Genomic DNA, 11,437 nt, shown 5'->3' with positions numbered 1-11,437 from the left:
CAAGAGTGGAGTGAAGCGTGGAGCCTGGAGTACCGCGTGCGAGATGGCGTCCGTGCTATACAAGTCTTATCGAGTCGATGGAAGAGAGAGAAGGGAAAATGCGAAAAAGTGGCGTGGTGCGCAGGGGAGAGAGGACGGATGCGTGAGCTAGAAAATAGGACGAAGGTCGTTAAGGAGAGAGAAAGTGGGACGTGTAGGAGGGGAACATCTATTGGAGATTCTAAGCATGATCATTATCATAATCTTTTCTTTTATTTTTGGATTATGATATTTTCTTTGATTTTAGACTTTAACTCCAATATCTGCTAATGCCTAAAATCAAAGAAAAGATCTCGATCCAAAAATTAAAGGAAAGATCATGATTATAATCATGCTTAGAATTCCTAATTTTTCGTGAGTCAACCAAAATAATCAAAAACAATATGCTCCACCAGCTCTGCCACCCAACGAACTTAGGCCAAACATGGAGGATATACTCACTAAATTTACGACGACAGCAAACATTAGGGTGCTTCCATCAAGAGTCTAGAGAACTAAATTGAACAATTGACAAAGTTAATTTCCGAGCGTGCCCAAGGAACTTTGCCATGCAACACAAAGACCAACCCAAGAGAGCATGTGAATACTATAGCATTTAGGAGTGGAAAACAACTAGTGAAAGTGGAACCAAGGAAGAGAGCACAAACAAATGAGAACAACCCAACATTTCATATATGGGGAGATTGAAGCAACAACAATTGGATAAGTTATTTAGTAAATTTTTTGATATTTTTAAACAATTATATATTAACATTCTTTTAGTTGAAGCTTTAAAACAGATGTCTAGCTATGTAAAGTTCTTAAAGGAGATTCTCTCCGACAAGAAGAAGTTAAAAGACATGGCCATGGTAATACTTAACGAAAAATGCTCAATTATTCTACAAAATAAAATGCCACAAAAGTTGAATGATTCAGGTAAGTTTACTATTCCATGTGACTTATGTGATCTTTCAATTGAAAAAATATGTGATTTAGAAGCTAACATTAATTTAATCTCATATGATATTTACAAGAAGGTAGGATGGGGAGAAGCTAATCCTACTAGAATTACTTTGCAATTAGTCGATAGGTTTATCAAAATTCTAGTTGGAATAATAGAAAACGTGCTAGTTAAGATTGATAACTTTATATTTCCAGCAAATTTTGTGATCTTAAATATAGAAGAGGACTTTGAGATATCAATTATCCTATAAAGACCATTTCTAACAACTACTAGAGTTTTAATTGATGTTCATGATAGTAAATTGACTCTCAGGGTATTTGATTAAGAAATTACTTTTTATATATCTGAATCCATAAAATATACATATATTTCATATGATACTTATTTCATTATTGATGCACTGGATCCAGTCATCCAATGTATTTTTTAGAAAAATTACTTTAAAGATGTATTGAAATAGTGTATAATGAATGGAGAAAGGAGTGACATGAAGAATGAAGAAGTTATGGCGTGAAGCATAAATTAGCTACATCTTATCATCTTCAAACTAATGGCCAAGTGGAAATCTCGAATAGAGAATTAAAAAGGATTCTTGAGAAAATTGTTGCACACACTAAAAATGATTGGGCATTGAAACTTGATGATGTTTTATGCACATATAGGACTGCATTTAAAACTCCTATTAGTATGTCTCCATATAGGATTGTCTTTGGGAAGCTATGTCACTCACTAGTAGAGTTAGTGTAACGACCCCGAAAATCTCCAAAAGGAAATATATAATAATTTAAGTGCGGAAGCGAAATAAAATGTTAAGGTTTACATTCCTTACACAATAACTAAAAGTAGTAAGCAACATTACAGAATTCATCCTTGAAAGAAATACAGGAATAAGGAAATAAAACGGTAAATAGAAAACATCTAGCATCTACTCGCAATCTTCTTGCGGATCGGACTCTGGAACCTGGTCCTTTTGATCTGAAAATGGTTAGAATAAGGATGAGCTACACTAGCCCAGTAAAGTCATACTATATCACCAACATAGAAGTAAAGGTTGGTATAAAATCGAAAACCACTAATGGAGCATTAAATTTAGTAAATTCGTTTATCAATCATAAAATCATTTCTCGTTTACTTACCATAGTGGAATTTCTGAAAATAATTTATAAAGACAATAATACCGTACAGATCATAACTTCGTGAATAATCAGTAACATAGAACATATCATAAATCCATATTCATCAACAATAAACTCAATCATAACTGTTTTTCTCTTCACCAACCTACTACTATCCATGGGAGTTCATAGGGATGTCCCTACTATACGTGAACTCTTTCCTTTAACAACCTCAATTACAGGGCCGTCTCCATACCCCATCCCGTATGAGCGCCAAAATATTTAAACCTCAATACCCCGTCCGGTATGAGGGTGAAGCGGGTCGTCCCCATACCCCGCTCGATATGAGCGCCAATTTATCAAGTCTCCATACCCCCTCCGGTATAAGACAACGGCCACGGTAGGGTTTCTTATGTACCCGGTCCGTCCACCATCTCCTAGAATATCCAGTAAGGCTGTTGTTTCATCTATTCATTTAATCATATAGCTTTCCCGTTTTCCTTTAGTCTCATTTCTAAATCAAACATAATCATATGAGCAAATAAGCATGCATCAAGTAATGTAATCACATCTCAATCCCAAATCAAACAATAGTTATGTAAAACAGTAATACATGCATTCAAACCATAAAATAGATAAATCATATATTATCATACTTTTAGACAGTAAAATAAATCAACAGAGAATAATTTTCGGTTCGAACTCCATTAGCACTTTGTAATTAATTATACACGTTTATTTAATTTGTACAAAATACTATATTACCATTTATTTAGACTTCAACTCTACGATAAGGAATATGGTGAGGGATCCTTACTCGATTTGATGCTGAAAAGCTAAACGATTTACTGCGCCTATGGGCGGTCCCTGAGTTCCCTGAATTATTCTATGAGAACTGAAATACGCTTATAGTAGCTATAAATGTTCTAAACAAACCCAAAATAAGTCCCAGAGCCTACTCAGCCAATTTTGAAAATCCGGCACGGTAGCTCCGCCGTGCTCCGGCAATGGTGGTCCGCCTCGGGTCGGTCATTTTTGGTCGATTTTACATCGATTCCTGCGAGCACACACGTTAAAGGGCCTCGGTGGGCCAAAAAAATACGAAAAATCGAAACTCACCAGTGGCGGGGCTCTCTGGTGCGGCGGCTCCTCCGGCTCACATTGCAGTTGAGTGTTTTGCTTCGGTCAACCTGTAGAGAAGAAAACAGTGATCACAACGGTGGAAAAATTACGTGAAACGGGAATTGGGAAGGGTCTCATCGGAGGCGGTTTGTGAAATTCTTCTTGGCGGCGGCGTCGGGTTTCATCGATGTTTTCCAGTCAATTGGCCGATTTTTTCACTCCGATTTGACCATGGGTGGGTTTAAAATTGAATTTCATGCAAAAAAATTTTTTTTTACCTTTTTTGGCGGTCGGAAAAGGTCTCAGTGCGGCGGTGGGTGGCGGCGGCTAAGTTGTCTTCTCCGGTGAGGGGTTCTGGTGGCTAGGGTTAGGGTTTGGGTACGGATGGGGTTATTTATATTCATCCTCTTTTGATATGGACCATCCCATCGCGATTAAATAGGGAGAGATTCTGGACCGTTCATTGCGATCCAATCTGAGCCATCCGTGCGCGATTCACTCTGGGCCGTCCGTGTGCGCAGGAACGAACCTCAGCCATTCGATCGCACACACGTGGATCACCTACGTGGCTCCCCCCGCGTGACCTTCTGCGTCAGCGCCTTTGCCACCTGGCACGTCCTGGTTGGTAGGGGCTGCTGACCAGACGTTCGACGTGGTAAAATTTTTTTAAATTACGTTTTGACCCCTGATTTTTTATTTTTCTTTCAAAAATACTCCTGGAACTCAATTTTTCACCCATTTTTCCTAAAATTATTTTCAATTTAATTCTTAACAAATTTTACTCTATTTTTTTTATTAAATTAAAATATAATAAAATAAATAAATAATTATATTTATTAATAAAAAATGAAAAAAATGTTTTGGTGGGTGTTACAGTTAGAGCATAAAGAATATCAGGCATTGAGATTTCTAAACTTTAATTTGAAAAGTGCAAGTAAATATCGGGCCCTTCAACTCAATGAGGTAGACGAGTTGCGTCTCGCATATGAGAATGCAAAGATTTATAAGGAACGGACAAAGAAGTAGCATGATCAACACATATTGCAATATGACTTCAAGGTTGGACAGCATGTGCTACTCTTCAACTCTCGACTTCGATTGTTTTCTAGTAAGTTGAAATCAAGGTGGTCGAGACCATTCACAATTACTCATATATGACTAAGTGGAGCAAGTGAAGTGACTCACCAAGAGAAAGATACTTTTAAAGTTAACAGTCAACGATTAAAACCATAAAATGTGGGAGATGAGCTCATGACTGTTACTATCCATCTTGTCAATTCTTGAAGACATTTGTTACGTCAAGCTAAGGACAGAAAACAAACACTGTCGGGGAGGTGACCAATATATTTTTTCTTCAAACTTTAGAAATTTAGAAAGTAGTGGTAGCTAATAGGTTTAAAATCATTTAGGATAGGAAATACAGAGTTTCAAAACATGCAATAATTATCACATGGTTGTGTGCCTGAATAAACACCCATGTCGTATTGCATTGAGCGAAGAAAACAGGTGTGGCTTATGCCACAATCACTTTTGAAACTCACTACGCCTTCGACACAGCTGTGCGTCAAGTGCATATGCTCGTGCTTTTCCTGCACAAACAAAAAACAGTCGTGGCTTAAGCCATGGTCATTTCTGTAATTTCTAGACCAAAGACACGGTTGTGTCATATTGAGCAAAAAAAGGTGATGCGGAACCCCAAGACCCTTGCTTGAACCTTAGAACTCTTCAATCGGTTTAAAACAGAATTTAGATCACAAGTAAAAAGGAATCAAATTTGTTCAATCACCCAAATGGTAGAAGTTAAATAGAACCCAAGAAAGATAAATGATATCCCTTGAACCCAATCTAAATAAGCACTAAGAACAATTGAAATAGAAAATCAAAATTAAAATACAGGTGATAACAATTGTATTCCAAATCAACACCTTGTGCATAAAGTGAAAAGAAAGCCAAAACGCTCTCAACTCAATTCTGAAATATTTGATTACAACTTTTGATGTCCACAATGAAGAGTTCATTTGGTATTTATAGCCAAAGAAATCAATGATAAGTTACAATTCAATAACTACAATTGTAACTCCCATAATAACTAGGCTAATTATGTGATAATTATAATTATAACTCCAATAATAATTAGGCTAATTATAGATATATAATTGTTATGTAACTCCAATCTTTTTAACCAACACCATTAATTGTTTGTGGCGTCATACAGTTATGGGTTCATTCTTATAATAACACTAAGACAAGACTTAAGCTCAAAATGAGTTATACTTAAATACATGGGTTTAATTAACTCAAACTAAAATAAAACAATCTAAAATACTTAAAACAACTCAAGTAATCCAGTCTATACACAAGGTTTATTCACTCATTACCAATAAGAGTCAAACAAGCACAAATAATCTCAAATCATTTAAACCCAATTAAAGTTACGGATTTAGGCTGTTCAAAAAGCTCATATTTGAACTTTTCACAATTGGCCAGACCATCATCCACATGTTTTTGAGTAAAAACTTGGAGTAACTTTTTAAACTTCTTTGTCTTTGATCTTGTTACTGATCCGCTGAAACTTTCTAGGTTTGGAACTCTATTTGCGTTTGCATCATTTGAAATTTGCTCCAAGTCACCTTTTGATGCTTTTTGAGTATCTTAAGTGTTTTTAGCCTTATTTGTATCAGAAGGCATTTTTTGAAGTTCATTTAATGCAACACGGCTGTGTGGGAATACGACATGACCATGTCGTACGTAAAGGAAAAAATAAACCCCCCCTCCTCCTTTTAGTGGCTCCCCATCTCCAACCCCAGTCTCTCTTTAAATTTTCTTAACTTTATCACTCTAAAAATCTCTCTTTTTCAAAGTTCACTCAATTTCCTTGCACTTTACTAAGGAATTCACATCATAAGGTAAGCTTCTTCTCCTTTCTCATGTTTATTCTTTTATTTTAGGTTATTTTTAATTTCAAATTCTCATAGCGAGTATATATGGTGAGTAAGTTTATATAAAAAATCAAATAATCCTCACTTTAGATTTGTGCAAAGAATTCTATGATACATCAGATGTAGTATCAATTGTAGTATATCATACATGAGGTAGTTGGGTATTGTAATGCCAACTATGTCCGCGTGATCAGGATACAAGATGTTGAATCATGACATAAGAACGTGTTATATGTTGAAGCTTGAATCAAGAGCTATTTCTTGTTAGCAAAAGACAATTAATAGTCCTGCTGTAAAGTATTGAAGCATGATAGAAAAGAGCAGCCACATTAGCTCAAGAATCTGCAGGGTCAACACAATTATGAAGGATATTCACATCAACCAATTAGTAGAAAATCCAACATTTCATGGAAAAAGTAAATACATAATTATTATGTGAAAGAGAAGGCAGTAACTTGCATGCTTTGTAAGGATAAAAAAGTCTGGGTTTTGGAAAAGGTAGAATGCTTAGCATTCCTCTATTTGTTTTACTAATTATTTTAGTTTCTTATCAAGACCAGTGAAATTATGATTTTTTTTCACGTACTTCAATCAAAAGTTGGTGTAAAATTCCAATTTAAGAAATAGATTAAAAATTCTAAAATAAAATTTTCTCCTCTTGTTCAACTAATCAAAGTTATTGTTAACAATTATTTAATAACTAATTATTTTCGCTGCTTGATAAACTAAAACAGACGAGAATTATTTCTTTCTCTTTTTTTAAAAAAATATATATATATTTTTAGTTATCCAAAAATCCATTTTCTTCATTTTCCTATCTGTTACTCTTATAATACATACTTAACTAAACATTGTATCTCTCTAACCATCAAAAACTAACCCTCCATGGATATATATAATAACTTGAACATTTATCCTAATGATTTAGAGGTACTGCTTGGAATCAAACAAAAATGTGAAAATAAAATATAAGGAAACATAAATAGTTCCTGTGAAGCTTGTTACACATTGGGGGAAGACGAGAAGCAGAAAGTCATGAAATTGTAAAGAGCATTCAAATGATTACATGCTAATTGACCTTAACAACGGTCCATTCTACACCCTCACAACTCTGTTCGAATACCTACACTACATCTCTTCTACAAAAATTACTTTCAGGCTCAAAAAAATACAAGTCTAAATTACGGTACTTATTACACATGTTAAGTGGGAACTATGCGTTAAAATACATGTCAAACAACTAAACTTCAAAGTTTGCACATAATTCCCAGAACCAGAACTTATCCAGATGGAAACTATCTTCTTCTAAAAGGTATATTTATCTAGTTGCAAATTCTCAAGGACTACGAAATATGACCCCAAAGATGTCAGGATTGGCATGTTCCATTATTGTCTTCTGAGTTTTCAGTTACGGGCAAGAGCTGGTCAGTTGGAGTTTGTACAGGCTGCCTCTCTGATTTCTTCTTTTCTTTGAGAATCACTTGCCTAGGCATGACATCTAGCAGAAAGCTTCCTCCATTCCATACAGCAGCAGAAACCTTGAGTATTTGGAAAATAGCATGCAATTCATATGACAAGAAAATGGGGACGGTTAGTGCCATGGTTGCAACAGTAAAGATTCCTTGGAACAAAATGTACATTAACAGGCGATTCTGATCCCCAAGCAAACCACTTAATCGCCACCAGATGTTGTTTGCTTTCTGCGCTTTCTTAGAAAGCTCCCTATCAAGAAAATAATGATCAGATCAGAGGGCAAAATAGGCAAACAACAAAATAAAGAACACTTCATCATTGGAGACATTGCATTTCTCTCTGTGTTTTATGTACCTATAAGAAGTCATCACCTCAGGATCTCTTAACAATCTCTGGCGACGAAGAACATTGACAATGAGAAAATAAAGAACTTGCCAGAGAGTGTATGCAACTAAGGGTACCAGAAACAGCCATTGCAACAGGTATGATTTGTCTTCTACATAAGGCCATGAAACTCTGCGAGCAGTGCCTTCAGGATGCATAGCTGCAAACGTTGCTGGATTCCACCATCTAATAGTGAAAAATACAAGTCCTGAGAAGACAAGTATTAGAAAGCTCAAATCAAATGACATTGTAGCAAAATGGGCAGAACATTAATTTGGCCTCTTTTACTGTGCATAATGCCCCAGGTACCAAACTTTTTTAATGACAAAACTTAATTGCAGCATATGACTACTGTTTGAACAAGAACTCTTATTACAAATCTACTTTTGATAAATGCCTGTCAAAGCATAAGATGAGAACGCCTAACTTATATTTAACACAAAAGCAGAATAATAGTTTGTTTTAGATAAAATTTATCACAATAAACATAAAAAATACCCTAGAAGACTATTTTTTACCAACTTCTCCATTCACATTAAAATATATATATATATATAACTGTCAATAACAAACAACATCATGATATCTAAGATAAAATATACCATGACTAACTAACAGTTTAAACTGAACCAGAGACAAAAGCCTAGCGGTCATGCTTCCAAACACTCTAAAGAGTGCTTACGTTAAAATCTTACAAAAAGTGCTTTCCATCCTTAGAGCGTAAGAAAAAAATATCAGTGTAAACTAGGTATAACGAATTTATCACTATCTTCCAGATGTATTGTGCAGAGAGTAAAATACCAATTCTTGTAACTTTTGCAAGAATCAATAATAAGAAGTTTCTAGTCAACAGGTAATGGATGAAGAATGTCTATAACTTACCAGGTAAAAGATGTATTAGGACGCTAACAATTTTATCAGCAGAACTGAAAACCAAGCTACAACGCCAAACAATTATTGCCCATGCTAGTGGCCCCTAAAACAGCATTAAGAAGAGTGAAAAAGGAGTCTTGAATGGAATTTTATATACCAAAAGGTGCATATAACCCTGTGTTGATACCTTACCTCAGCAAATGAAAAGCAAACCATGAAAAGTTTTTCATTCTTTGGATATAGAAGAAGGTCAACCAGGAAAATTGTGTTGGCATAATAGCAAAAATCCTGACATATGAACATTGCATCAATTTCCACATTTTTCATCTCTAGTTGAATCAACAAACTTATAAATTTAAGAAAAAAACATGGGTAAGCAGAACAGCTCAGTGGCCGGAGTGTTGCCCTTTGAGAAATTAGATAATCGTGTTTATGCATGTAGAAAGCCAAAAGAAAAAAAAATATAGCAATAGCTTCCTTCATCTACCATAAATGACAAGCATACTAAACTGCCTATTACCACATTTAATTGGCAACTACCAATTGCTAGTATTATCTACATTCACTGCATCTCTCTTATAGTCAACTTAGACTTTCTAAGTGCCAAAAGCAAAAGGAAAAAGCAGACCATAAACAACTAAAACATTGCATAAAGTTTGTTCTAAGATAATTGCCTCAGTTTGTTAAAAGAGGTTCCTCATCATTTTGCTATAGGACTGGATTTCTCATTTAGAACTACTTTTTTTATGGTAGACCGTGCAATAAGACTATAAAAACACTGCTTAATCCACACCAGTTTAATCCACTCAACAATTACCGGCATAATATCCATATAACAGAACCTCCCATTAGTTTTTTTCCCCTATAAGAAAAAAAAAAAGAAGTGGCAGTATCTTCCAGCGGAAAACTCCAATTACTTCAAAACAAATAAAGGTTCCTAAAATTAGTAGAAACAGTAGCGGATATTCTTGTAAGATATAACTGGCGCTTACCAAAAGATAGTAATGCCATTTCTTGAAACGATAATATATCCACCGAAGAGGAACAAAGATGACATAGAACAAACAATATACATAAGGTATATCTTGAGGTCCTGAGAATTGAAAATCCACAGAGAATGAGAAGAAAAAAATAAACAAATCAACAAACGCCTTAAAAATAAATTCCAATCACTCCATCAATCAATTTGCTTCACTCACTCGCTCCCAAAAGGAAACAGAAGCCCCCAAACCCAAGAACCCCAAGCAGATGAGTCACCTGAACATTTGAAAACAAATCATTGTCGAATTAAAACTCCAAGTCCAGTATGATAGCATACAAGACTAAAAATGTAAAATCCACAAAATTTTGCAATTCTGTAATACCTAGCATGTTAGCGTCGTAGATTGACTGGACTGAGAGCTAGAAAAATCCCACGACGCTAATTTGTTTTAAAAACGGGGCAAACATACCTTATTGATAAATCTTTCATGCTCTTCGGCTTGTTTAGCGATCTTAATTGCCTGCTTGGACAGGATCTCCTTAGTCTGTACGGCCTGTTTCGACAACATCTCCTTCGTTTGAACTACTTTCTACAAATCCAAACATACGCAGATCGAGAATATTAAAGAGATAAAACTCAAAAGTCGATTAAAACACCTAGGAAAGTGAAGCATCGATTGAAGCACACCTTGGTTCGATCCTTTAACCTCTGCTTCACCGTCTGAAATGAATCTCCATTCGTATTCATGTCCTCCGTAGACCCCTCGTTGATCGCCATTTCCTGGATATCCACAGAGAGAGAGAAGGCGGAGGACGAAAGGTGACGGTATGTAGGTGAATAAAATATTGGAGGAAGAAATATGTTACCAAATGGAGAAAGAATGCTCCTATAAAGGGAATTGGCGTGTCGTATTTAACAGTTGATTAGTGAGATGCTAATAATTAAATTAATCATGATTAGCGATAATCCTGTTTTTAGTTTATTCCTTGGGAGCAATCCAAATCCTACGTGTCCGTATCAAGTTTACGTGGCATTTGAAGAAACCAGAAAACAAGACATTATAACCAAAAAAGAAACTTGCCGACTCAGATTCCATTCAGCAATAAATTTTGAATCAAAACCTCCTTTCATATTAATTTAAATTTATGTTTAATTTTAGGTAAATGTTGAATTATAGAATACCTTGTAAATTTTAATTTCTATAGCTTTTTTTAAAAAATTTTATACTTATAATTTTAACATTTTAAATTTAATATTTTATTATTTTTGAAAATATTTAGCATCAAAATTAAAAAGTCTAGAAAAATAATTAAAAAAAAACTCCAATGGTGACGTGTTAATTAAAGGTCAAGGTCAATCGGGGAAATTACAAAATGAGGGGCCCTTTACGTGATGTCACGAGAGAAGAGGAGAAACTTCTGGGTGTAAGCATAAAATATTGATATTAGCGTGTGAGCACAGTGGAGTGACTCCACGTGGATAATTAATATATACCAAACGACAAACTAGTCCTTCAGCCGAAGACAAAATTACGAAATTGTCCTGATGACATGACAACATATAATGA

General features: G+C 35.1%; 1 protein-coding gene across 2 annotated transcripts; it reads right to left on the bottom strand.

Moving 5' to 3' along the window:
* Positions 1 to 7,166: 7,166 nt before the first annotated feature.
* On the bottom strand, positions 7,167 to 10,754 carry LOC110817712 (glycerophosphocholine acyltransferase 1). Of its 2 annotated transcripts, XM_088208057.1 has the most exons (8): positions 10,558 to 10,753; positions 10,340 to 10,459; positions 10,088 to 10,145; positions 9,881 to 9,981; positions 9,081 to 9,176; positions 8,898 to 8,991; positions 7,986 to 8,223; positions 7,167 to 7,880 (listed from the first exon to the last, which is right to left on the bottom strand). In XM_088208057.1, the coding sequence occupies exons 1-8, from the start codon at positions 10,645 to 10,647 to the stop codon at positions 7,526 to 7,528; spliced, it is 1,152 nt and encodes a 383-aa protein (XP_088064183.1). In that variant the 5' UTR covers positions 10,648 to 10,753; the 3' UTR covers positions 7,167 to 7,525. The 2 variants fall into 2 exon arrangements, with proteins under 2 accessions (XP_088064183.1, XP_021902056.2); XM_022046364.2 differs by lacking the exons at positions 9,881 to 9,981; positions 10,088 to 10,145 and having other exon boundaries at positions 10,558 to 10,754.
* Positions 10,755 to 11,437: the final 683 nt, after the last annotated feature.

The sequence above is a fragment of the Carica papaya genome, chromosome 7 (assembly GCF_054855325.1).
Source record: "Carica papaya isolate Zhongbai chromosome 7, ASM5485532v1, whole genome shotgun sequence".
NCBI classification, from domain to species: Eukaryota; Viridiplantae; Streptophyta; class Magnoliopsida; order Brassicales; family Caricaceae; genus Carica; species Carica papaya.
The sequence above is the reverse complement of the archived record's forward strand: the minus strand, read 5'-3'. Positions and strand labels throughout refer to the sequence as shown.